General features: G+C 41.3%; 1 protein-coding gene across 2 annotated transcripts in view; it reads right to left on the bottom strand.

Moving 5' to 3' along the window:
* LOC132890444 (A disintegrin and metalloproteinase with thrombospondin motifs 2-like) overlaps nt 1–27,203 on the bottom strand; it is a 344,549-nt gene that overhangs the window by 224,117 nt on the left and 93,229 nt on the right. For both annotated transcript variants that reach the window (XM_060927282.1, XM_060927281.1), the window contains one exon: nt 2,173–2,344. In XM_060927282.1, the coding sequence (XP_060783265.1) occupies nt 2,173–2,344 (172 nt within the window). The remainder of the gene's footprint in view (nt 1–2,172; nt 2,345–27,203) is intronic.

The following is a 27,203-nucleotide window of genomic DNA, read 5'->3' as shown; positions in this document are numbered from 1 at the left end:
ATTGTAACTTTAGTTTCTCTTGCATATAGAAAATTGAATTATATGAAACAAAATTATAGACTTTGTTTGTTTGTTTGTTTGTTTGTTTGTTTGTTTGTTTGTTTCCATAATACACTCAAGTTCAAATCAAAAATGCTTTGGACCTATTTGCTGAGGGATTTTTTTTATATGGTACACTAAAGTAGAGAACAGGCTGGATTTGACCCTTTTTTCAGCTTCATTAGATAAAATCACGTTATAAAACATTAGCTGACAGCTTTCGGGACACTTGGACACAAACATACAGTCCTGTGCACAAGTCTTAGGCACATGTAAAGATATACTATAGACCAAAAATGGCTTAAAAATAATGAAATGAAATGTTTCAACATTGAAAAATACTATAAATGGTAATCAGCAAGCCATAATAAATTAAACAAAGTCAATATTTGGTGTGAGACGACCCTTTGCTTTAAAAAAAAATAGTCTCAGGTCCAATGAGTGCAGTTTTGTAAGGAAATGAGCTGTAGGTTTTACTGAGCATTTTACAGAACCAGCCGCAGTTCTTCTGGACACTTTGAATGTCGCACTCACTTCTTAATGTTGCACCAAAACCCCTTCATTATGTTTTCTTTTTTAATCTCAAAAGAAAGTGCTCTCATGCTGCTCAGATACAAACTTTTTTTTTTCCTGTAACATTTAATTTTGTGCTGGAAAAAAAAAGAATGTTTGGAACTCTAAAATGTTTTTGTACTGATTCGATAATGTAGAAGTCATCAAATAGAAATCGATGACAAAGTTTGTATGAAAAAAAAATTAGAAGTGAAAATTAGTGCTGAGTTTCACGTAGTTATGTTGAAGCAAGCAACATAACCAGTGGGCGTGAAAAATTTCTGTATGTCCAGATATATTAACAGAAGTCGACCTGCCTGTATGTCTAACTTACATATTATCATGGCACAGTATATATATATATATATATATATATATATATATATATATGAGAGGAAGTCAAAAAGTTCTAAGACAAATTGAAAAAAATCTTTATTTATGAAAATAACAAAGCTATTTCTCTACATATCCTCCATTTAAGTCTAAACACTTCTGCAAGCGGTGTTTCCATCGGAGAATTCCTTATTTGTAGAATTCTGGGAGATGTCTTTCACACATTTTGAAATTAATACATAGATTTAGTCACTGCCTAAAAGCGGAGCTCCCATCTGTTTCTGGGTTGTAGAATTTTCTTATCATATCCAGTCTCTTTTGTTTTATTTCTTTACTTGCTAGCACTGGCCACGAGGCGGTGTGTATGACTGGTAATTACTAACACTGGCCACTAGGCGGTGCGTATGACTGGTAATTACTAACACTGGCCACTAGGCGGTGTGTATGACTGGTAATTACTAACACTGGCCACTAGGCGGTGTGTATGACTGGTAATTACTAACACTGGCCACTAGGCGGTGTGTATGACTGGTAATTACTAACACTGGCCACTAGGCGGTGTGTATGACTGGTAATTACTAACACTGGCCACTAGGCGGTGTGTATGACTGGTAATTACTAACACTGACCACTAGGCGGTGTGTATGACTGGTAATTACTAACACTGACCACTAGGCGGTGTGTATGACTGGTAATTACTAACACTGACCACTAGGCGGTGTGTATGACTGGTAATTACTAACACTGACCACTAGGCGGTGTGTATGACTGGTAATTACTAACACTGGCCACTAGGCGGTGTGTATGACTGGTAATTACTAACACTGACCACTAGGCGGTGTGTATGACTGGTAATTACTAACACTGGCCACTAGGCGGTGTGTATGACTGGTAATTACTAACACTGACCACTACGCGGTGTGTATGACTGGTAATTACTAACACTGACCACTAGGCGGTGTGTATGACTGGTAATTACTAACACTGACCACTACGCGGTGTGTATGACTGGTAATTACTAACACTGACCACTAGGCGGTGTGTATGACTGGTAATTACTAACACTGACCACTAGGCGGTGTGTATGACTGGTAATTACTAACACTGACCACTAGGCGGTGTGTATGACTGGTGGTACACGTACACGTAGTACACACTCCGCTGGAGCTCCGCTATAACACCTGTCTTAGAACTTTTTGACTTACCCTCATATACTGTATTATATTATTATTCTAAGACAAAGCTGACCTCTGGAATGAAGATCTACGGCTAGTGGGCTGGTGGGAGGCTTCTTCACAGCAGCGGAACGGTACACAATGTGAGGACGACCGCCGCCACCATCCTCCTGCTCCATCACATGATGTCCCGTCTCCACTGGCTCAATGAAGAACTCCTCCTTCTCGGTTCGGATCATCCCCGCCTGAATAAAACAGAAAAAGCACACAGAATTAACACGTCACCCTGCTGGATAATCATACTCTGGAATTGTGAATAAATATATTAATACCACAGCACTGTTTCAAAAAACGATTCTCGATTCTGATTGGAGAGAAGATGTTGATTAATTTTCTATAACAGCAGCTCTGAGTGTAGTTCAAATCAAGCATTTTTTTTCATACGTTATCATTTCTCTCATAACAAATCATTCATAGGGACTTGTATGATCTACGCTTGATATAATCTAAACCTAGAACATGAGTGATACAGTAACTTGTTTCGTGGACGTTCCATAACATTAAACGTTACTATAAACAGACAACAGGCTATAAACATGTCACTGATGACGTAATAAATTAAAAATTGTAATCACTCTGGCATAAGAAGAATATTTAACAGCTATTCCACGAAATCGAGTCGTACATGAGCTGATAGCGGTTATAAGCCATGTATGACGAGATTGACTGGAATAACTGTTTTATTTTATTCACATTCACTGGATTTTGAGAAACAGACCATTTTTATTTTTTGCAAATTTGATAAAACTTTATACAATACGTAAACAAACCGGCGAAATGGCAAGAGCAATTTGTGTAAAAAAAAAAAAAATGCGATGATAATTATAATAATTCTTGGAAAAATAAAAAAATACATTCTTACCATCAAATACTTTCATTACATATTTTGTTGCCTTTTTTAATATATTTCGTGGTTTTGTTTTAATCTTTGGTTAGTTGAGCAATACGTGCCACCATTTTGTTTTTCTCTACTCACGGTATATGAGCTGATATCCTCATACCGGGAGTAGAGTAGCCAATCAGAGCACGTGATTGCTCATATCCAGTGAATGTGGATAGAATATAACCCTTTACGACATGCTGTTGGAAAAAAACAATCAGCGCTTCATGTGAAGTCATATCACACCACTGTCACTGATTGTTTTCCGATAACAGCACACCCTGTCCTGTGTTATTCCTTAATATTCCCAAAATTATTCTAGCAAACATTGCCAACATAAACAGTTCCCTTTTATTACTACAACTCCTCTGGGAAATATATACTTAACATTTCTGGAAATCTATATAACAGCTTTACCAAAAAGACTCAAAAAGGCAAACAAGGCCAAGAGGAAATAGAATACAATGGAACACAAACCGTGTATTATGCGTTTAGTTCGCCTCAGTGTGTTAACCTCCATTTCCTGGCTGCTGGAGAAAGAAATAAAAACAGCTAACAGTGGCCCCGTAAACTCTGCACTTGCCCACTATCTGAGCTTTTATTTCAAATACAGGATTTCTCACAGGATATGATGGCTTATACGATTTGGCTGATAGAGCTACAAAACAGAAAATGTCACATTTACGAATCATTATTTTGTATATCCGGTTCACATCTCACTGAACTGCTTTAGAGATTTCACATTCATTGTTTTTGAAAGTTTATAACCACAGCTCCACCATTCTATCTATAGATCCATCCAATTGGCCACACCCCCAAAACTGTTACAATAGTGAGATTTTTGTAATTGCGTGCATTGGCATTGTAACCAGCTCTTTAAATTGTGACTTTCACAACACAACAGCAAGCATAAGGCATATAACAATATATCGTGCAACTATAAATCGCGATACTAATTTATGACTATTCATCTCATCTCATTATCTGTAGCCGCTTTATCCTGTTCTACAGGGTCGCAGGCAAGCTGGAGCCTATCCCAGCTGACTATGGGCGAAAGGCGGGGTACACCCTGGACAAGTCGCCAGGTCATCACAGGGCTGACACATAGACACAGACAACCATTCACACTCACATTCACACCTACGCTCAATTTAGAGTCACCAGTTAACCTAACCTGCATGTCTTTGGACTGTGGGGGAAACCGGAGCACCCGGAGGAAACCCACGCGGACATGGGGAGAACATGCAAACTCTGCACAGAAAGGCCCTCGCCGGCCACGGGGCTCGAACCCAGGACCTTCTTGCTGTGAGGCGACAGTGCTAACCACTACACCACCGTGCCGCCCTATGACTATTCAAATCGATGAAATTTTTAGAAAATGAATCATGATTATTATCAGGATGTGTAATCTCTGAGTTTTTCCTAGCTGTAATTGCATTGTGTGGACATCACGTACATTATTCTATCCACATTCACTGGATATGAGCAATCACGCACTCTGATTGGCTACTCTACGACTCAGATATCAGCTCATATACTGTGAGTAGAGAAAAACAAAATGGCGGACGGAGTGTTTCTGAACCAGCTGAGGATGAAATAAAAACTCTACTTGAAAACAAAACCACAAAAATTACAAAAAAAAGCAACAATATATGGAATTAAAGTACTTCATGATAAGAACTTGTATTTTTAATTTTTCAAGAATTATTTTTATTATTATCGCATTTTTCACAAATTGCTCCTGTCGTTTCGCCGGTTTGTTTACGTTCTAAGCGGAAATGATTTCGTCGGACGTTTTGTATGAAGTTTGTATTTATCGAATTTGCAAAAAGTAAAAATAAAAAGGCTCTGCTTCTCAAAATCCAGTGAATGTGGATAGAATAAAACAGTTACTCCACTCAATCTCGTCGTACATGGCTTATAGACAACTTGGTGCTAGGTACCTCGTCAGCTATCAGCTCACGTACGACTCGATTTTGTGGAATAACTGTTAATTATTATACAGCACGAGTTACTTCCAGTAAAATCGTACGCTCTGATTGGTTCCTTGGCGAGCAATATTTTCCCGTAATGCCCGTGGGCAATTACAGATTCCAAGGCTCCAGCTTTCAATGTTGCAAAAAACAGAACAAAAAAGATTAATTAGAAATTAAAAATGGCCGAAACACAAAAAAGACAAACAAGAGTCACTGAGAAATTCAAGGAATGAGCAACGAAGAGCATTCAGAAAGTGAATTGTATTACCCTGAAAATGCTGCACAGAGAAGTGAACAAGAAAGCCATGAAGAAAATTATAATTTTGTTGACAACGAAAACAGTGCCGGTGAAGACCTGCCAAACAGTCAAGAAGTCATTGAAAAATCGGTCATGTATTACTCGAGTGGAGAAATAAATTCAGTTTTGAAGCCGCTAGCTGTTTATTCTGCATGCGTGACTCAACTACGTTACAAATATGACGTGACTGAAAGCAGCATCACGTCGCATTATAATGACCATCTATTTTAATCTTAGAAATAAAAAAGCCATCTTTTAAATCACGTTTGTTCTGTCTTTATGGGAAAATATCAGACCGAGGTCTTTTTGTCCGGACCTCGGTCTGATATTTTCCTGGAAAGACCTAGCAAGCGAGGTTAATAAGTAGTTGGTGGGTCTTGAGCTGTTTTGGCGGCACAAGGAGGACCTACATGATGTCATGCAGGTGGTTTTAATGCTACGGCTGACTGGTGTGTCATCTATCTATCAGGCTTTCGTAGGCTTTAAAGGAACAGTCCACCGTACTTCCATAATGAAATATGCTCTTATCTGAATTGAGACGAGCTGCTCCGTACCTCTCCGAGCTTTGCGCGACCTCCCAGTCAGTCAGACGCAGTCAGACGCGCTGTCACTCCTGTTAGCAATGTAGCCAGGCTCAGTATGGCCAACGGTATTTTTTGGGGCTGTAGTTAGATGCGACCAAACTCTTCCGCGTTTTTCCTGTTTGCATAGGTTTATATGAGCAGTGATATGAAACAAGTTCAGTTACACAAATTGAAACGTAGCGATTTTCTATGCTATGGAAAGTCCGCACTATAATGACAGGCATACTAACACCTTCTGCGCGCTTCGGCAGCGCATTGATACGGAGCTCAGATATCAATGTGCTGCCGAAGCGCGCAGAAGGTGTTAGTACGCCTGTCATTATAGTGCGGACTTTCCATAGCATAGAAAATCGCTACGTTTCAATTTGTGTAACTGAACTTGTTTCATATCACTGCTCATATAAACCTATGCAAACAGGAAAAACGCGGAAGAGTTTGGTCGCATCTAACTACAGCCCCAAAAAATACCATTGGCCATACTGAGCCTAGCTACATTGCTAACAGGAGTGACAGCGCGTCTGACTGCGTCTGACTGACTGGGAGGTCGCGCAAAGCTCGGACAGGTACGGAGCAGCTCGTCTCAATTCAGATAAGAGCATATTTCATTATGGAAGTACGGGGGACAGTTCCTTTAATATGATCTGAAGTTACATATAAAAAGTTGACATATTGTCATATTGTCACAGACATAAACAAATGTCTTTATTGTTAATTTGTTTAAAATTAGAAATGTGTGTGTGTGTGTGTGTAAGAAGCTGCTGATGTTTCCTCTGACATGATCCAGAATGAGAGAGTAACGCTACAGCTATACTGGAGCAGGGCTGGAGATCACAGCGCACAAACATGCTAAAAGATTCACGTGTCAGTCTGAGTTATGTAAGAGGCCTTGGAAGGCCATCTACCCCAAGTGACCTTCTTCTCTTTCCGCAGAAAGAGAGATGAAAAGAAAGAGAAAAAAAGAGTGAAAGAGGCAGAGGAATGGGGGCCATAGGGTAAGATGTGTCCTATCAGGAAGGTGAACAAGTGGCGCCTCATGCTCATAACGGTAGAGAATGGCAAGATAAGGTCATATTGTGCAGTTTAGCTATTAGCACACCCCTCCTTTCTCCATCTCTCTCTCTCTCTCTGCTTTGAAACAAGCGATCAGAAAATTGTCAGTCACTCCCCAATTCCATCTGTCTGTTTAGACAACTGATAATTACCGACCCTCTTGACAGCCGCCGCATACCATCCAAGAGGGAGATCTCATTGCACACACACACACAAGCACGTTCATGCTTCCCATTTCAAAAGCCTACAGAGGATGAATAATGCTGCTGTTGGAGCTCAGCAAGAGGAATAAATGAGTGTTTTGCAAACTTTTCTGTCATAAATGATTCCAGCATATTTTGTTTCATATCCCTCATCAAATAATTCCTGTGCACGGACTAGCCAAGGACAGCTCCTGTGACATTAAATAGTTCAACCTAGGGCTGCGTACCGGTACTGTGTACCGGTACTGTACCGTGAAAATCGATTCGGTACAGGTCCAAAATACCGGATCATGAAGTACCGGTACTGTACCGATATAATGCTGCGTTCATATGCTATGGGAAGATGATATTTTCCAGTTGGGAAGTGGTATTTACCAGTGTGTTGTGTTCACATGCTTTTGTTGTTGTTGACAAATTAAAGATGGTGGACCAGATTCAAGTTAGCAATAGTTAGTTAGCTATCGTTAGCAATAGCGTCTGCTCTGGATAGGTAAAAACAAACCATAACAACACATTTTTAAAGGAAACGGATTTCTAATGTATTATATTACACTCGTTAATGACGCAACATTGCATAGACACAAAAAAATACCCACTAGTACTAGTAAAAAAAAACTTTAGTAGCGTACAATGCTTAACATTCAAGTGTCTTGTACCGCTCGCCGCCATGTTGAAAAGGTTAAAGTTCATCTCATCTCGGCAACTCGTGTATCAAAATTTTCTACGAGTTGCCCAGTGGAAAATACCACAAGAGGGGGCGTTCATGTGTGCTTTCCATGTCGGCGTTTGGTATTTACCATAATTTCCATAGCACATGAACGCAGCATAAATTTACACCAAGTACCGTATAGAGGTTTTTCACCTGACGTCACAGGGTCACGTGACGCCCCGGTGTCCGCCATTTTGAAGGTCAAGCTAGCTAATGTCAACAACATAGCTAGTATGTTACTGTAGCAATGCTTACGTTCAGTCATTTGGATGACTGTTAAAACCTTTCAGTCTCAAGTTTTTCCTTTACTGTATTTACTAGTTTACTGAGCTAGCGCGCTCGGGCAAGCCGGGAACTAGCGCGCTCGGGCAGACCCGGAAACTAGCGCGCTCAGGCAGGCCGGGAACTAGCGCGCTCGGGCAGGCAGGGAACTAGCACGCTCCGGGGCGCGCTAGTTCCCTGCCTGCCCGAGCGCGCTAGCTCAGTTAACTAGTAAATACAGTAAAGGAAAAACTTGAGACTGAAAGGTTTTAAGTCATCCAAATGACTGAACGTAAACATTGCTACAGTAACATACTAGCTATGTTGTTGACATTAGCTAGTGCTAACAGCTAGCTGCTAGTACACTGCTACAACACAGACACCGACCCTAATAATACAGTTCTTGGTCATTGCCTGGTAACAGCAAATTTATAACGGGCCATGTCTCAACAGACTAAGAAGTTATTTCAATGACATTTAATAACATTTTGTTTATCCTGAGGACCGAAAGTAAATGAAAATGTGAACAAACCTTAGCTGTAATAAGATGGCGACCACCGGCTCCAGGGACGACCCGCTGATGTAGGCATGTTACCCAGCCTGACACAAAATATTTCTAGGCATCCAAACTCTTATACGCTTTCAGATCAATACCTGTGTATGGCAATGGGTTTTTAACGACATAGGTATGCAGATCATGTGGGATACAGATATACAGGTATACAGATCTAGCGGGAGTCGTCATTGTTGTGACCGCCAAAATGGCGCCATCTACTTGTCGACATGGCAACGGTCACGTGGGTCGAAAACCTCTATATGCTTATTTTGTGACTGAAGATGCGTAAATCCTACCACAAAGACGAAAATTTAGCACTGGAAAAGACGTAAAATGCCGCGCTGAAATTTGAAATCGGAGCCATCTTTGATTTGAGATCCTCTCGCCACAGTCTCACGAGACATTGCGAGAGCTTGGCTGATCCAGCGTTCTGATTGGTCAAAAAGACTCAAAAGCAGGTCAGCCATTTTTCCTTTGCTGGCATTGGCGGCCTTTGTTGCTTTGTGTAATTTTACCGCGGACTGCGCGTAGTCTGTAGTATTCTAGTGTAGTCACTTCTCACTGTGAGACAACTTATGACTTTTTGTCCCAAGTTAACTATAGGGTGACTGAGAAGTGAGGTAGGAAACCTAGTTATGTTCGGTTTTCTTTGAATAAAGATACTGACAAGTTGTCAACAGTTTATTAATGTTTCTGTCATTATTGAAGAAGTTCAGAGAATTTGTCAAATTGTTCAGGTACAGGTACAGGTCCGGACCTGTACCTAAACCTCTGTACCAGTACCTGTACCTGTACCTGATGTTACGTTTAGGTATGCGGCCCTAGTTCAACCACTGATTAAGCAATGTATCTCGTGATGTGAATTTTTTTTTTTTTAAATGGATATGGTGTGAGTCAGTCATGGTATATCCTGGATATACCATGAACTCACGTCACAATTTTAAGCTATACGGCCAACTCGAGTCACAGCTGTGGCTCTGCGAGCACTTCTGTGTGTGTAGATCTATGTATCATGACCATTCCTAGCGAGGCAGAGTTAGACCGCTAATATATTTTTTTTCAGGTTTATTTCTAATTCTTTACAGTTAACACTTGTAGTTTGGAACTTTTCAATGAGGGATATTTTATTTAACAGTTATTCCATGAAATCAAGTCGTACATGAGCTGATAGCCGACGAGGCGCGTAGCACCGAGTTGGCTATAAGCCATGTACGGCGAGATTGAATGGAATAACTGTTTTATTTGAGCCACATTCACTGGATTTTGAGAAACAGAGCACTTTTATTTATATTTTTTGCTAATTTGATGAATAAAAACTTGATACAAAAGGTCCGACAAAATTATTTCAACTTAGAACGTAAACAAACCGGCGAAATGACAGGAGCAATTTGTGAAAAATGTGATGATGATAATAATAATAATAATAATAATAATAATAATTATTATTATTATTATTATTATTATTATTGAAAAATAAAAAAATATATGTTCTTACCATCAAATACTTTTATTCCATATTTTGTTGCATTTTTTTGTATTTTTTTGGGGGGGTTCTTGTTCTTCTTCTTCTTTTGGTTTTTTTTGGCAGTTGGCAAACCAACTTAAAGATGTGTTACTGCCACCGACTGGGCTGGAGTGTAGAACAGGAAATATTGGGGGAGAAAAATAAACTAAATTCTTTTAGCTATTTCTGTTTCTTTTAAATACTTGATAGCAATTTTTGGGGTTTAGTTTTCAAGTAGAGTTTTTATTTCATCCTCAGTTGGTTCAGCAACGCGCTCCGCCATTTTGTTTTTCTCTACTCATGGTATATGAGCTGATAGCCTAGTAGTAGAGTAGCCAATCAGAGTTCATATCGCGATTGCTCATATCCAGTGAATGTGGATAGAATAAAAATCAAATATACCATGCACTGAGAGGCACCGGTAATTATGGATTCTCTTCAGTGACTAGCGTAGTACTGTTTTCTTCAGAGCTCACAAAATCGTACTGTACCAGTCACGTCAGAGAATCCATAATTTCAGCTGGAGCCTCCATCAATCCCTGACAAAAACTTCCTGACTATTAAACATGTGACAGGGTAGGCCACAAACCATACAACTTATTGTTTTTTCTATTTAGCTATAGCAAAAAAAAAAAAAAAAATCATTTTTTCCTCCCATTTTTATATAACAACATTGAAAAAAGGATTCATTTTTGCAGACTCCCCGAACTGACTGGTAATGATTTTTAGCTGACGAGATTTCAACCTGAATATTTTATTTTCAATATTATCTTGATATTAAAGACAAAAGGAAGTTTAGCTATATTAGCCAGTTTTGCCTAAAAACAGCTAGAAATTAGCTAGTAGTTAGCTAGTAGCTATGTGACTCTAGCTAGCCAGGTTCACTGAAAAGTTAACTCGTTAATATACTGTTTAATTAAAAAAATATATGTTGTGTAAACCAGCTAATGCTGCTAGCAAGCTAACTACGTAACATTAGGCTAACTACTGTATTATGTCATGAAAACCAGTAACCAGGTTTAATCACATGGATGTAAGCAGCTCCTACGATAATACAAAAAAATATATGTATTTGCGGGCGGCACGGTGGTGTAGTGGTTAGCGCTGTCGCCTCACAGCAAGAAGGTCCTGGGTTTGAGCCCCGTGGCCGGCGAGGGCCTTTCTGTGCGGAGTTTGCATGTTCTCACCGTGTCCGCGTGGGTTTCCTCCGGGTGCTCCGGTTTCCCCCACAGTCCAAAGACATGCAGGTTAGGTTAACTGGTGACTCTAAATTGACCGTAGGTGTGAGTGTGAATGGTTGTCTGTGTCTATGTGTCAGCCCTGTGATGACCTGGCGACTTGTCCAGGGTGTACCCCGCCTTTCGCCCGTAGTCAGCTGGGATAGGCTCCAGCTTGCCTGCGACCCTGTAGAACAGGATAAAGCGGCTACAGATAATGAGATGAGAATGAATGAGATATGTATTTGCATTAATAACTAATGCGTCACGGTGGTGTAGTGGTTAATACTGTCGCCTCACAGCAAGAAGGTTCTGGGTTCGAGCCCAGAGGCCGACAGGGTCCTTTCTGTGTGGAGTTTGCATGTTCTCCCCGTGTCTGCATGGGCTTCCTCCAGGTGCTCCGGTTTCCCCCACAGTCCAAAGATCTGTACCGGTAATTAGGTTACCATGGGCTGAAGTGCCCAAGAGTAGCGGTGCGCAAGTACGCAGCGGCTTTGCTCTCCTATGACGAACTAAAAAAACATCTTGTTGTGCATTTGTGCAGTGACAATAAAGGCATTCTATTCTGAAAAAAAATGTGATATATTGTTATATAAGCTGCTCTTAGTACAACCCAGTGGATTTACAGACACCACAATATGCTTAACCCTCAAAGCTCAGAGAAAATAAACACTAGCATTCAGGAAAGGAAGAAAGAGCAGACACAGAGACTTAGCCCTGACTTCGCAAACTGTCTCTCTTTCTCTCTGTTTATGCTCATCCCTTCATCTCCGGATGGTCTGATGGATAAACGATGTGGCGCTTTCGCACCAGAATACCAAGCAGTGGGCAAGTAGAGAGACGTGTCAGCCAGGAGAAATGACAAGAGGGACTCTGAGACACGGACATATCGATCTGAGGAAGAGAGAGAGAGAGAGAGAGAGAGAGAGAGGGGACGGGACAAGGCTGTGCTGTTCCCGTTGCGTTCAGAGGAACTGCTGAATAAAACATCAGGGACCTTCTGGAGCAGAACAGAACAGCATGTTCACTTCCAAGCCTGGACTTAAGAGACAGGAACTAAAGCTTGGGAGGTAGAGACAGACACAGGGACATGTCCCAATCGTCTAATACGGCCTCTGGTTGCTGTTTAACCAATAATACCAAGCAAATCTGTTAACAGGGTTGGAGTTGGAAAATAATTAACTTTGGTGTAACTCAGCTTCATATCAAGCACCATCACACCATCTGGTCTTTAATTATTTTCTGATAACAGCACAGCCCCAAGAGTTTTATTCCAAATATACACTCACCGGCCACTTTAATAGGAACTTGTGCTTGATTCTAAGATCCCTGTTCTTGGCTGCAGGAATGGAACCCAATGTGTTCTTCTGTTTCCTGTTGCATGTTGAGATGCTTTTTTGCTCACCACGGTTGTAAAGAGGGATTATGCTGTATGAGTTGCAATATCCTTCCTGGCAAAAAAGCTCAAACCTATCTGTCCATTTTCCTCTGAGCTCTCTCATCAACAAGGTGTTTTGTCCACCCACAGAACTGTCGTTCACTCAACTCGATGTTTTTTGCACCATTCTGTTGTGAGATTGTTGTGTGTGTGAAAACCCCAGGAGTTTCTGAAATACTCAAACCAGTCCATCTGGCTCAAACCAACACCCATGCAACAGTGAAAGAAAGTCACACTTTGAGATCACAAGTTCTCCTATTTTGATGTTTGAAGTGAAGTGAACATTAACTGAAGCTCTTGATTTGTATCTGCATGATTTTTTAATGCATCGTGCCGCTGTCAAGGAGTCAGCTGATTAGAGAACTGCATAAAACAGCTGCAGGTGGATGTATGGGTGTTCCGAATTAAGTGGCCGGTGAGTGTATTATTCAAATAAGGGGCCATTAAGGGTCTGTTATTCATATTGTTGAGCCATTAAAGCTTTAGATTCAGTCCATTTCTCTCTCTCTCTGTACTAACTAACAACCCCAATTCCAAAAAAGTTGGGACAAAGTACAAATTGTAAATAAAAACAGAATGCAATGATGTGGAAGTTTCAAAATTCCATATTTTATTCAGAATAGAACATAGATGACATATCAAATGTTTAAACTGAGAAAATGTATCATTTAAAGAGAAAAATTAGGTGATTTTAAATTTCATGACAACAACACATCTCAAAAAAGTTGGGACAAGGCCATGTTTACCACTGTGAGACATCCCCTTTTCTCTTTACAACAGTCTGTAAACGTCTGGGGACTGAGGAGACAAGTTGCTCAAGTTTACGGATAGGAATGTTAACCCATTCTTGTCTAATGTAGGATTCTAGTTGCTCTACTGTCTTAGGTCTTTTTTGTCGTATCTTCCGTTTTATGATGCGCCAAATGTTTTCTATGGGTGAAAGATCTGGACTGCAGGCTGGCCAGTTCAGTACCCGGACCCTTCTTCTACGCAGCCATGATGCTGTAATTGATGCAGTATGTGGTTTGGCATTGTCATGTTGGAAAATGCAAGGTCTTCCCTGAAAGAGACGTCGTCTGGATGGGAGCATATGTTGCTCTAGAACCTGGATATACCTTTCAGCATTGATGGTGTCTTTCCAGATGTGTAAGCTGCCTATGCCACACGCACTAATGCAACCCCATACCATCAGAGATGCAGGCTTCTGAACTGAGCGCTGATAACAACTTGGGTCGTCCTTCTCCTCTTTAGTCCGAATGACACGGCGTCCCTGATTTCCATAAAGAACTTCAAATTTTGATTCGTCTGACCACAGAACAGTTTTTCACTTTGCCACAGTCCATTTTAAATGAGCCTTGGCCCAGAGAAGACATCTGCGCTTCGGGATGATGTTTAGATACGGCTTCTTCTTTGAACTATAGAGTTTTAGCTGGCAACGGCGGATGGCATGGTGAATTGTGTTCACAGATAATGTTCTCTGGAAATATTCCTGAGCCCATTTTGTGATTTCCAATACAGAAGCATGCCTGTATGTGATGCAGTGCTGTCTAAGGGCCCGAAGATCACGGGCACCCAGTATGGTTTTCCGGCCTTGACCCTTGACCCTTTTTTGATATTGCTCCACTATTTGTCGGCGCAGAATTAGGGGGATTGGTGATCCTCTTCCCATCTTTACTTCTGAGAGCCGCTGCCACTCCAAGATGCTCTTTTTATACCCAGTCATGTTAATGACCTATTGCCAATTGACCTAATGAGTTGCAATTTGGTCCTCCAGCTGTTCCTTTTTTGTACCTTTAACTTTTCCAGCCTCTTATTGCCCCTGTCCCAACTTTTTTGAGATGTGTTGCTGTCATGAAATTTCAAATGAGCCAATATTTGGCATGAAATTTCAAAATGTCTCACTTTCGACATTTGATATGTTGTCTATGTTCTATTGTGAATACAATATCAGTTTTTGAGATTCGTAAATTATTGCATTCCGTTTTTATTTACAATTTGTACTTTGTCCCAACTTTTTTGGAATCGGGGTTGTACATTCTACTCAGTTTATTTCAGTGAAATCCTTAAGATGAATTTTTGAACTTTTCAGGTATGGCATCTTTTCTGGCACTTTAATTCATATCACTGAAGCTTAGACCAATTTGTCAAGCACATCACACATGTTTAGTTGTCATAACACCCTCTTATCTCCTTGGTGCTATTTTGTGTATGTGTGGAACAAATTTTGCAGCTCAACATTTTTACATTACATTAATGGCGTTTAGCAGACGCTCTTATCCACAGTGATGTACAACACACTCAGAGCAGCCTGGGGACCAGTTAGGGGTTAGGTGCCTTGCTCAAGGGCACTTCAGCCATTCCTGCTGGTCTAGGGAATCAAACCGTTGACCTTTTGGTCCCAAAGCTGCTTCTCTAACCTTTAGGCCATGGTTTCCCCAGTGCATTCTTAAATACAATCCTAAGAATGTGATGTAAAGTCAACACTTCATCATACGATCCCGTCCCGGCTCATACGTGACTGTGCGAATGCTCTCTAAAGCAATAAGCTTGTGTCCACTCATTAGACAAACCTCTTGTCTGCTTAATGACTGATCCTGTTAGCATGAGGTGTAATGTCTGAGTGATGCACCATGATCATCTCCATAGCATCGACTATTCTCTCAAGGTAAGAGCAGCCTAAAAAATACCAGTCGTGATTTTAAACAGTAGGGTGTCGAACAGTGAGGGTCGCATCAGCATGAGATTAGCCAAGGTTACCTTTTTCTTACACACACACACACACACACACACACACACACACATTCAGAAGAACATGCTAGCACTGAAGCCCCCTGAAGCTTAACAAATTATTAGTTTTGTAAAGATACAAACCTGTGCACTGACCTTTATATTTAATTTAACCATCTGTACCTGAAGGTTTATGTGAAGGATGTACTGTCTTATGTGCGAAGGAGGCGTGGCCTCTGAACCTGTCAGCCCCTGGAAAGGAGGTGTGGTGTCTGTGGGTGTCAGTCCCAGTGAGGGATATGTAGGATTTACAGGAAGGAGGCATGGTCTATATGTTTGTCTGTCACAGTGAAGGAGGTATGGCTTCTGTGTCTGCCAATCCCAGTGAAAGAGGCATGACATGTGCGGCAGTCCCAGTAAAGGAGGTGTGGCTTCTGTGCCCATCAGTTGCAGTGAAGATGTATTCTGTGCTTGTCCATTCCAGTCAAGAAGGTGTGGCTTTTGTGTCTATCAGTCTCAGTGAAGGAGGTGTGGCCTTTGTGTCTATCAGTCTCAGTGAAGGAGGTGTGGCCTCTATTCCTGTCACTCAGTGAAGGAGGTGTGGCCTCTTCATGTCAGTCTCAGTGAAGAAGGTGTGGACTCTATTCATGTCAGTCTCAGTGAAGGATGTGTGGCCTCAACTCCTGTCAGTTTCAGTGAAGGAGGTGTGGCCTGTATTCTTGTCACTCAGTGAAGGAGGTGTGGCCTCTATTCACCACTCAGTGAAGGAGGTGTGGCCTCTATTCATCACTCAGTGAAGGAGGCGTGACCTCTACTCCTGTTAGTTTCAGTGAAGGAGGTGTGGCCACTACTCCTGTTAGTTTCAGTGAAGGAGGTGTGGCTTTTGTGTCTATCAGTCTCAGTGGAGATGTGGTCTCTATTCATGTCACTCAGTGAAGGAGGTGTGGCCTCTATTCACCACTCAGTGAAGGAGGTGTGGCCTCTATTCATCACTCAGTGAAGGAGGCGTGGCCTCTACTCCTGTTAGTTTCAGTGAAGGAGGTGTGGCTTTTGTGTCCATCAGTCTCAGTGAAGGAGGTGTGGCCTCTATTCTTGTCACTCAGTGAAGGAGGTGTGGCCTCTTCATGTCAGTCTCAGTGAAGGAGGTGTGGACTCTATTCATGTCACTCAGTGAAGGAGGTGTGGCCTCTTCATGTCAGTCTCAGTGAAGGATGTGTGGCCTCGACTCCTGTCAGTTTCAGTGAAGGAGGTGTGGCTTTTGTGTCCATCAGTCTCAGTGAAGGAGGTGTGGCCTCTATTCATGTCACTCAGTGAAGGAGGTGTGGCCTCTTCATGTCAGTCTCAGTGAAGGATGTGTGGCCTCGACTCCTGTCAGTTTCAGTGAAGGAGGTGTGGCCTTTGTATCTATCAGTTTCAGTGAAGGAGGTGTGGCCTCTATTCACCACTCAGTGAAGGAGGTGTGGCCTCTATTCATCACTCAGTGAAGGAGGCGTGGCCTCTACTCCTGTTAGTTTCAGTGGAGGTGTGGCTTTTGTGTCTATCAGTCTCAGTGAAGGAGGTGTGGCCTCTATTCTTGTCACTCAGTGAAGGAGGTGTGGCCTCTTCATGTCAGTCTCAGTGAAGAAGGTGTGGACTCTATTCATGTCAGTCTCAGTGAAGAAGGTGTGGCCTCGACTCCTGTCAGTTTCAGTGAAGGAGGTGTGGCCTTTGTATCTATCGGTTTCAGTGAAGGAGGTGTGGCCTGTATTCTTGTCACTCAGTGAATGAGGCGTGGCCTATATTCCTGTCAGTTTCAGTAAAGGAGTGGCTTTTGCATTGATCAGTCTCAGTGAAGGAGGTGTGGCCTCTACTCTTATCAGTTTCAGTCAAGGAGGTGTGGTATTTGTGTCTATGAGTCTCAGTGAAGAAGGTGTGGCCTCTATTCCTGTCACTCAGTGAAGGAGGTGTGGCCTCTATTCCTGTCAGTTTCAGTAAAGGTGTGGCCTTTGTGTTGATCAGTCTCAGTGAAGGTGTGGCCTTTGTGTCTATCAGTCTCAGTGAAGGAGGTGTGGCCTTTGTGTCTATCAGTCTCAGTGAAGGAGGTGTGGCCTTTGTGTCTATCAGTCTCAGTGAAGGAGGTGTGGCCTTTGTGTCTATCAGTCTCAGTGAAGGAGGTGTGGTCTCTACTCCTGTCAGTTTCAGAGAATGGGGTGTGGCCTTTATTCTTGTCACTCAGTAAAGGAGGTGTGGCCCAATTCCTGTCATTCATTGAAGAGGGTGTGGCCTTTGTTTCTATCAGTCTCAGTGAAGGAGGTGTGGCCTCAGAGTCATGTAGTCTAGTTTACTGTTGATGTCTACAGTGCTGAAAAGTTTCCCCATACACAATAAAATGTAAAAATTCCATGCTGTTTGTCTGACCTGTGACCTTTACATCATTTCCACCATATTTGTTCAGACTACACGAACAAAAAATATTTCCTTCCCATCACTTGTACATTATGCAAAGCTCTCAAAAATGAAACTGAAATACCAAATACAGTCAAAATCATTGCAGTTTCTGCCATTGTGGATTTGTGGAGCTCACATGACGATCATCCAGCAGTTTTGTTTTTTTTTAAAGGCCATGCTTTGCTTTTCCACACTTACAGTACAAGAACTGCATTTTTAGATTTCTACGCTTTGGAGAGCGGCTTTAAAAAAACGGTTTTTCGAAGAACAAAAATGCTTTCAAGCTTGAAATTAGGGAAAACTGTCTAGAAATTGGTATTTTCATTTGCTAAGCTGACCTTTTCTGTAGTGAAAGAAGTCACCGTACAGTAATAATTCATGAGGTACAGCAGCACATCCTGCTTTATTCCATTTATATCACAGCAGTCCATCAATGCAAAATATTTATTTATGTATTACTTATAAAAGAATGACATAAACCTCATACATTTATCAATTTTACCGTTACATTTAAGGTTGTGTAATGTCCGTGAAACAAATTGGATAACCTTTGGTTTAAAAAAATAAAGAAAGAAAAAGCACAGCTTGTTTACAAGAAAATGGAGATCATGAACTCTCTGTTCTGTGTCAGAAAGTTGGATTTTTACATCTGTTACAGCTAATAAATATGAGATAAACAACTTCACCATATCAAACAACATGTTTTTAAAACATTTATTATTAGACTTAGATTATGTACGTTACTGTTCAAAAGTTTGGGGTCACCCAGACAATTTTGTGTTTTCCATGAAAAGTCATGCTTTTATTTACCACCATAAGTTGTAAAATAAAAAGAAAATATAGTCAAGACATTTTTCTGGCCATTTTGAGCATTTAATCGACCCCACAAATGTGATGCTCCAGAAACTCAATCTGCTCAAAGGAAGGTCAGTTTTATAGCTTCTCTAAAGAGCTCAACTGTTTTCAGCTGTGCTAACATGATTGTACAAGGGTTTTCTAATCATCCATTAGCCTTCTGAGGCAATGAGCAAACACATTGTACCATTAGAACACTGGCATGATAGTTGCTGGAAATGGGCCTCTATACACCTATGGAGATATTGCACCAAAAACCAGACATTTGCAGCTAGAATAGTCATTTACCACATTAGCAATGTATAGAGTGCATTTCTGATTAGTTTAAAGTGATCTTCATTGAAAAGAACAGTGCTTTTCTTTCAAAAATAAGGACGTTTCAAAGTGACCCCAAACTTTTGAACGGTAGTGTAGCTCGTCTGCTGTACAAATCCCTGTGAGCGAGACGTCATGAAAGAAATCGTAAGGTATTAGAACAAGTGCGATATGAATAAATTAGTTGATGAATTGTTTATGAATTGATTAATCAATATTGCACTTGTTCTAATATTATATTACATGACATTATATTATATTATAATTATTGGAACAAGAGCAATATTGATTGATTGATGGATGCCTTCTAGCCAATCACAATCGAGAATTCAACAGTGTTTTGGTATAAGAGGAAATATTTACATGCTCATTAAAAAGTACATAAAAGACAACATCATTTTCCAAAAAAAACAAAAAACACACACTGTAAATAGTTCTGCCATGACTGACAGACTCGGCTGGGATTAAAAATTAGGATTATTCCCCTGTGAAACTAATCCCAATTTAAAAGCCTTATAGTCTAGAAAATAAATGGCATACTCGTTATTTAAAAAAAAAAAAAAGACCTAATCCCGTTTCCTCATGGCTCCCTCATGCAACAGAAGTGGACATGATTTACGAGACCCTCTGACCTTTTAGCAGGCAGGAAGAGGCGAGAGAGAGAGAGAGAGAGAGAGAGAGAGAGAGAGAGAGAGAATGGCAAGACTGAAGAAGGCACGAGAATTAATTTAAAGGGAGCTTTAATTGAAAGCACATACTCCTGTGCCAGGAGTAATTATTTGGCGAGAGAGAACATCACTTTGTGCGAGCCAGAAAATGACAAGGAGAAAAGGAGCCTTTGAGCATACAGTATACACACACACACACACACACACACACACACACACACACACACAAAAAAACTGGGCTGCAAGGGGAGAAATTTCAGCATCAAGTGCATCAGACATAAACAGAGGTTAAAAATGTGTGTGTTGTGTGTGTGTGTGTGTGTGTGTGTGTGTGTGTGTGTGTGTGTGTGTGTGAGTGAAATTTGACCTCAATTTCTCTCTTTCACACACACACACACACACACACACACACACACACACACACACACACACACACACACACTCTCACACAGATCAAGCTCTCAGTTGCACAATCTTTTTCTCACTCCTAAACTCAGACTCAATTTCTCACCTGCAGATGTCAGAAATTTCTAGTGTAAAAAAAAAATTTGGCCAGCGCACCGTCGTTCCATCGGAAACACAGATCTCAGTGTTGACATCACTCTTGCTCACTTAAACTTCCTCACCATCCTACTGTATCACATCCAGGGCCAAAAAAAAAAAAAAACTATCAAAAGCCAGAGCTTCTTTCTTAGTCTGATGTAACACACACACACAGGAAAATGTGACATCAGCATGCATCTGGCTGAACTTGACAGTCTAAGGGGAAATTCTTACTGAGCTTCAGCTCCATTCACCGAGCTGGATGGGTGAGAGACATAAGCAAAAGAAAAGAGAGAGAGAGAGAGAGTCTGTTCTTCACCTGGAGATCCAGATCAGCTCTCAGACGTGTCGTAAATTCCACCTACAGTTCACTTTTACTGGGAAGAAAGACTTCTGGAGATTTTTTTTCCTCTTTTTACTTTTCACTAACTAATCGCAAACACGTAGGAGAAAGAAGAAAAAGACAGAGAAAAAGCTTCCTGGCCGTCTCAGGATACAGGTATAAGTTTCAAACCAGATGAAACTGCAAAAATGACACCACATCTGTCCTGCTCGGTTAAAAAAAAAAAAACGCTGCGTGTTTAAGGAGTGAAGTGGCCTCTGCATGCTCTTGTGACAAGGCTTTCGCAGATAGCTTTTCGCAGACAGTTGTAATTTATCGTTGAGCGGGGAGTAATAGGCGTGCGCGATGTTATTCACCGCCACAACGCAAGGGGGCGCGAAGTCGCAAGATCGCTAGGATTAGTTGGTGGGTGTGGTTAGTGGAGTGTTTATCCTCCGGTTACTTATAATGACTAGAACTGGAGTCGTATAGATGTACGTACTTCCTCACTTCCTCGATCAACCGCTCTTCGTGCTGCTCCATCTTCGCTCGTGTTTTTAAAAATGGCGGTCGTGAAAACAAAACAAACCGGGAAAGTAGGGAAGCGGAAGTGCGTGTACAGCGGATGTAGAGTGGACCAATCAGAGCCCTCTTGTCTGCGACGCTGTCTGCGAGGCTTCTGCGGTGGTCACAATTTTTGCGAGGTGCGCGCAGAGCGTCTGCGAAGGTGGGGGGGCTACGCAGACACTGTCTGTGACGCCATCTGCGAGGACTGGATTGTCAGCATAAATTGGCCTTAACCGCAATAGACACCCACTGAAATTGCACTATTTTAGAAAACAAATTTGCCCAAATACTTTGTTACTTAAATACTGTACGCAATATTTATCTATACTAGGTAAGGTTATTCTATTGAAATTTGTACAAGCGACAAACAAACGACAAACATCTGCATGGTGACTATTGTTGCCTTTAACCAATAATGATTAGTTCATGATTATACTTACGATAATTCTTACACAATTCTTACAAAAAAGAAAGGAGACGTCTGTTTCGAGCTTGAAGAAATTATGAAACGTTTATCACTGTAACCGTGGTGTGATAGAGGAGAAGGTGGGAATTGGCCAAGAGAAAAAAACGAACAACCATACAAACAAAAAACAATATTTTTAAAAATTTTTTAAAAATTATTCTCAGTGGCGGCACGGTGGTGTAGTGGTTAGCACTGTCGCCTCACAGCAAGAAGGTCCGGGTTCGAGCCCCGTGGCCAGCGAGGGCCTTTCTGTGCGGAGTTTGCATGTTCTCTCCGTGTCCGCGTGGGTTTCCTCCGGGTGCTCTGGTTTCCCCCACAGTCCAAAGACATGCAGGTTAGGTTAACTGGTGACTCTAAATTGACCGTAGGTGTGAATGTGAGTGTGAATGGTTGTCTGTGTCTATGTGTCAGCCCTGTGATGACCTGGCGACTTGTCCAGGGTGCACCCCGCCTTTCGCCCGTAGTCAGCTGGGATAGGCTCCAGCTTGCCTGCGACCCTGTAGAACAGGATAAAGTGGCTAGAGATAATGAGATGAGATTATTCTCAGTCTCCACATTTCCGAAGTATACCGTACTGTGTGAAAGTCTTAAAGCTAGACTGCCTTTCAGATTTTTCAAGTGTAGGTCATAAAAAGAATTTTCCCCGACACCCAATTATTTTTGTTTAATGGACCGAAAGCAACTGAATTTGAATATACGACTTCCAATTTTATTAGTTTTTCTTAAATAGAACAATTAATGAATTTAAGGCCATGTGGCCCTAAATTCTCTGCTATTTTTTCCTGCTTCACCATGACCCAATACAAGATACTACGTCATGCATGACGTGGTGGGCTTTCCCCGTTCGCGCAAGGCACTGTGGGATACAAATTTGAAACAGGAGAGAAAAATGGAGGACGTGAGTGTGCGAATGAAACGTGAAAGACCGACTACAGTAATGGAAAGCGAGAAGAAAAGACGTTATGTTATATATGAAGGAAAGGAAACGCAGGACCAAACTAATAAATATCGGTGCTCAGCGAGCACCTCGGTGTGATCAGCTGTTCGTTTAGCGACAGAATGATGGAACTGTCAGTGCACGCTCAAAGGTAAACCTGCGCATGCGCACACACACGGACTTCCTCTGTCTGCTTGACTGCGCAAAGCGAGCGATTTCATGCACATTATTTGCTTTAATCCCCTCAAATTAAATAACTTCCCAGCCACAGAATGGCCTGATATTTTGTGAGATATTACAGAAATAAACATATCTCACAATGGCCACATTTCAGAGGGAACTAAATTTCACTGATTTTATGAAATCAAAAGGCCGTCTCATTTTTAAACACCCTATTGTTTGTATTTTAGGACAAATTTTGTGATATATTTTTATTTTATGACTTCTACATTATCAAGTCCAAGCATTATTTTGAAATTCCGGAATACTGGTGTAAAATAGACGCCTCAATATTTCAGCTTTAGTGATTCACACTGAACCAAATAAAGTCAGCATGAAGACACGCCAGGGTGTGTTTTTACACAGCAAGTCGGCGTTCCGTAACCAGAGTCATGACATGACACAATGCAACGTACAGTAGGTGTCCAGGGTGATGTATCTACACATCAGAAATACAAATACGCCAAGCACGAGCATACCGGCTCTGCTTTCAGAACATCAGCAGGTGAACTGAATGTTGAGGAGCTGCTGTTTGCCATCAGATTTGTACCGCTCTTCAAACACAAGCAAAATTGCTGAGCATCAAATGATCATGTGATCACTTCCGTTAAATAATTCACCTTGATATACACAAACAGTTATTCCACGAAATCGAGTCGTACATGAGCCGATAGCCGACGAGACGCATAGCACCAAGATTGACTGGAATGAGTGTTTTATTCTATCCACATTCACTGGATTTTGAGAAACAGAGCATTTTTATTTTTATGCAAATTCGATAAATAAAAACTTCATACAAAACGTCTGACAAAATAATTTCGGCTTAAGGCCTCTGCATGCTCTTGCGACAAGGCTTTCGCAGATAGCTTTTCGCAGACAGTTGTAATTTATCGTTGAGCGGGGAGTAATAGGCGTGCGCGATGTTATTCACCGCTACAACGCAAGGGGGCGCGAAGTCGCGAGATCGCTAGGAGTAGTTGGTGGGTGTGGTTAGTGGAGTGTTTATCCTCCGGTTACTTATAATGACTAGAACTGGAGTCGTATAGATGTACGTACTTCCTCACTTCCTCGATCAACCGCTCTTCGTGCTGCTCCATCTTCGCTCGTGTTTTTAAAAATGGCGGTCGTGAAAACAAAACAAACCGGGAAAGTAGGGAAGCGGAAGTGCGTGTACAGCGGATGTAGAGTGGACCAATCAGAGCCCTCTTGTCTGCGACGCTGTCTGCGAGGCTTCTGCGGTGGTCACAATTTTTGCGAGGTGCGCGCAGAGCGTCTGCGAAGGTGGGGGGGCTATGCAGACACTATCTGCGACACCGTCTGCGAGGACTGCGTTGTCAGCATAAATTGGCCTTGAGAATGTAAACAAACCGGTGAAATGACAAGAGCAATTTGTAAAAAATGTGATAATAATAATAATAATTCTTAAAAATAAAAAAAGATACATTCTTACCATCAAATACTTTCATTCCATATTTTGTTGCTTTTTTTGTGTATTTTTGGGGTTTTGTTTTCGAGTAGAGTTTCTATTTCGTCCTCGGTTGGTTCAGCAACATGCGCCACCATTTTGTTTTTCTCTACTCACCGTATATGAGCTGATAGCCGAGTAGTAGAGTAGCCAATCAGGCACACAATTGCTCATATCCATTGAATGTGGATCGAATATCTATCTATCTATCTATCTATCTATCTATCTATCTATCTATCTATCTATCTATCTATCTATCTATAAACATTTATGTCCTTTAGCCAAGTGGCTTTTCAGAGGAAAAAAATGTCACAGAAAACTGCGCTTGCGAACGGAGAGAGAGAGGAAGAGAGGAGTGGAGAGACTTGTGTAAGCAACATGATCAAGTCAAGTCAACTTTAATGTCAAATATGCTATACATGCTCGACATACAGCACAGATGAAATTTCAGTCCTCTCTGACCCACGGTGCAAACAGGCAATGCAATAAATAAAAATAAAAATAGAATAATTGAAACAAACAAACAAACAAACAATATAACCAGTATAAACACTCTAGATATGAACTAGACATAGACTAAACACTCAGACAAACAATATAAGCAGTATAAATAAACAGTATAAACACTAGATAAGAACTAGATATAGACTAAACACTCAGACAATATAAACAGTGTAAACACTAGTTAAGAACTACACACAGACTAAACACTCAGACAGACAATATAAACAGTATAAACACTAGATATGAACTAGACGTAGACTAAACACTCATATATACATACACACACACACATACGTATTTATGATCACACATCATGTTTGTGTGATCATAAATACGTTTCGGGGAAAGTCAAGAGACGTATGAAGAGATTTGAGGAAGAAAAGCGTGCGAATCTTAAACAGCGTACCACTTATCCTGTGCAGGGTCGTGGGCGAGCTGGAGCCTATCCCAGCTGACTATGGGTGAGAGGTGGGGTACACCCTGGACAAGTCACCAGATCATCACAGGACTGACACATCGAGACAAACAACCATTCACACTCACATTCACACCTATGGTCAATTTAGAGCCACCAATTAACCTAGCCTGTATATCTTTGGGGGAAACTGGAGCACCCGGAGGAAACCCACGCGGACACGGGGAGAACATGCAAACTCCACACAGAAAGACCCCTGTCGGCCACTGGGCTCAAACCCAGAACCTTCTTGCTGTGATGCAACAGTGCTAACTTTCGCCCGTAGTCAGCTGGGATAGGCTCCAGCTTGCCCGCGACCCTGTAGAACAGGATAAAGCGGCTAGAGATAATAAGATGAGATTCAAGTTCCTTATGATTTTGTTGGTTAGGAAGCATATATACGGTATCATGATGCGTGTTGTTTATGATATTTTTGTCATATCGGATGATAGCGGACAGAGTGTCCTGAAGGACAGGAGTTTCAGTGAGGGGTCGAGGGTGTGGAGGAGAGAAAGAAAAAGGCAGACGATGAGATCAACAGGCAGAAAAAATAACAGAAGCTGATAAAAGACCTGGACTGTGTGTGTGTGTGTGCCTGTGTGTGTGCCTGTGTGTGTGTGTGTGTGTGTGTGTGTGTGTGTGTATAAAAGAGAGAATCCACAGTTACCTGATATGGTATGTTTCCCAGAAGTGTCCTCACTGTAAGTGATTTACATCGTCCTACGCTAAAACCCTGTAACGTCATACGGATAAAATCTGGGTGAAGTTGTGCTCCTGCGTGCCATAAAGCGCTCGCTCCGCTTCATTCCTCTCACATCTGCTTGGCTCTGCTCCATCACTGAGGAAGAGTGTGTCAAAGCTAATAAAGCTGGGATGCTAGGAAAAGGTTCAACAAGCTGCGATCACACTGCTTTCTGATCATGTGAGATCTGTGTTAATTGCTGACTAAACACTTTAATTGCTGACTAAACACTGACTAAGCGTGCAATTGGAAGTGTGTGTGTGTGTGTTTATTTATATGAGAGCATATAGAGTGTGATATCTGTGTGTGTGTGTGTGTGTGTGTGTGTGTGTGTGTGTGTGTGTGTGTGTGTGCACTGCAAAAAATTGAAAATTGGATTTGAGGAGAAAATGACTGAATACTAGTGAAATGATCTTGCTGCATGGACAGATATGTTTACTTGGTAAGACATCTTAGAATAAGTTGGCTGCAATCTAGAACTAGGTTTAATAATCTCAGAATTGGTGTCTTGTATTCTGCTAATAGGAAATACTAGATCCTTTCAACTATTTTCAAGATATTTTCACATGCTTTAGAAAAGCAAGTGAAAATGTACACACATTTTTTTGCAGTGTGCACACGCTTTGTATGTGTGTACATATATTTATGATATTTGTGTGTGTGTGTGTGTGTGTGTGTGTGTGTGTGTGTGTGTGTGTGTGTGTGTGTGTGCGCGCGTGCACGTGTGTGTTTTGTAATTGTCTGAATATTTTTTTTATTTGTGTGTGTGTGTGTGTGTGTTTTGTGTGTGCATATATTCGTGTGCGTTTTGTGTGTGTGTGTGTGTGTATCTTTGTGTGTGTGTTTTGTATGTGTGTACATATATTTATGATATTTGTGTGTGTGTGTGTGTGTGTGTGTGTGTGTGTGTGTGTGTGTGTGTGTGATTCCGTGTCTGTGTGTGTGTTTTGTACGTGTGCATATACTTGTGTGTGTGTATATCTTTCTGTGTGTGTTTTGTATGTGTGTGCATATATTTGTGATATTTGTTTGTGTGTGTGCATATATTTGTGATATTTGTGTGTGTGTGTGTGTGTGTGTGTGTGTGTGTGTGTGCATATATTTGTGATATTTGTGTGTGCGCGTGCATATATTTGTGGTGTATGTGTGTGTGTGTG

The sequence above is a fragment of the Neoarius graeffei genome, chromosome 8, assembly GCF_027579695.1.
Source record: "Neoarius graeffei isolate fNeoGra1 chromosome 8, fNeoGra1.pri, whole genome shotgun sequence".
Lineage (NCBI taxonomy): Eukaryota > Metazoa > Chordata > Actinopteri > Siluriformes > Ariidae > Neoarius > Neoarius graeffei.
Note: the sequence above shows the minus strand (reverse complement) of the source record. Positions and strands in the feature narration are given on the sequence as shown.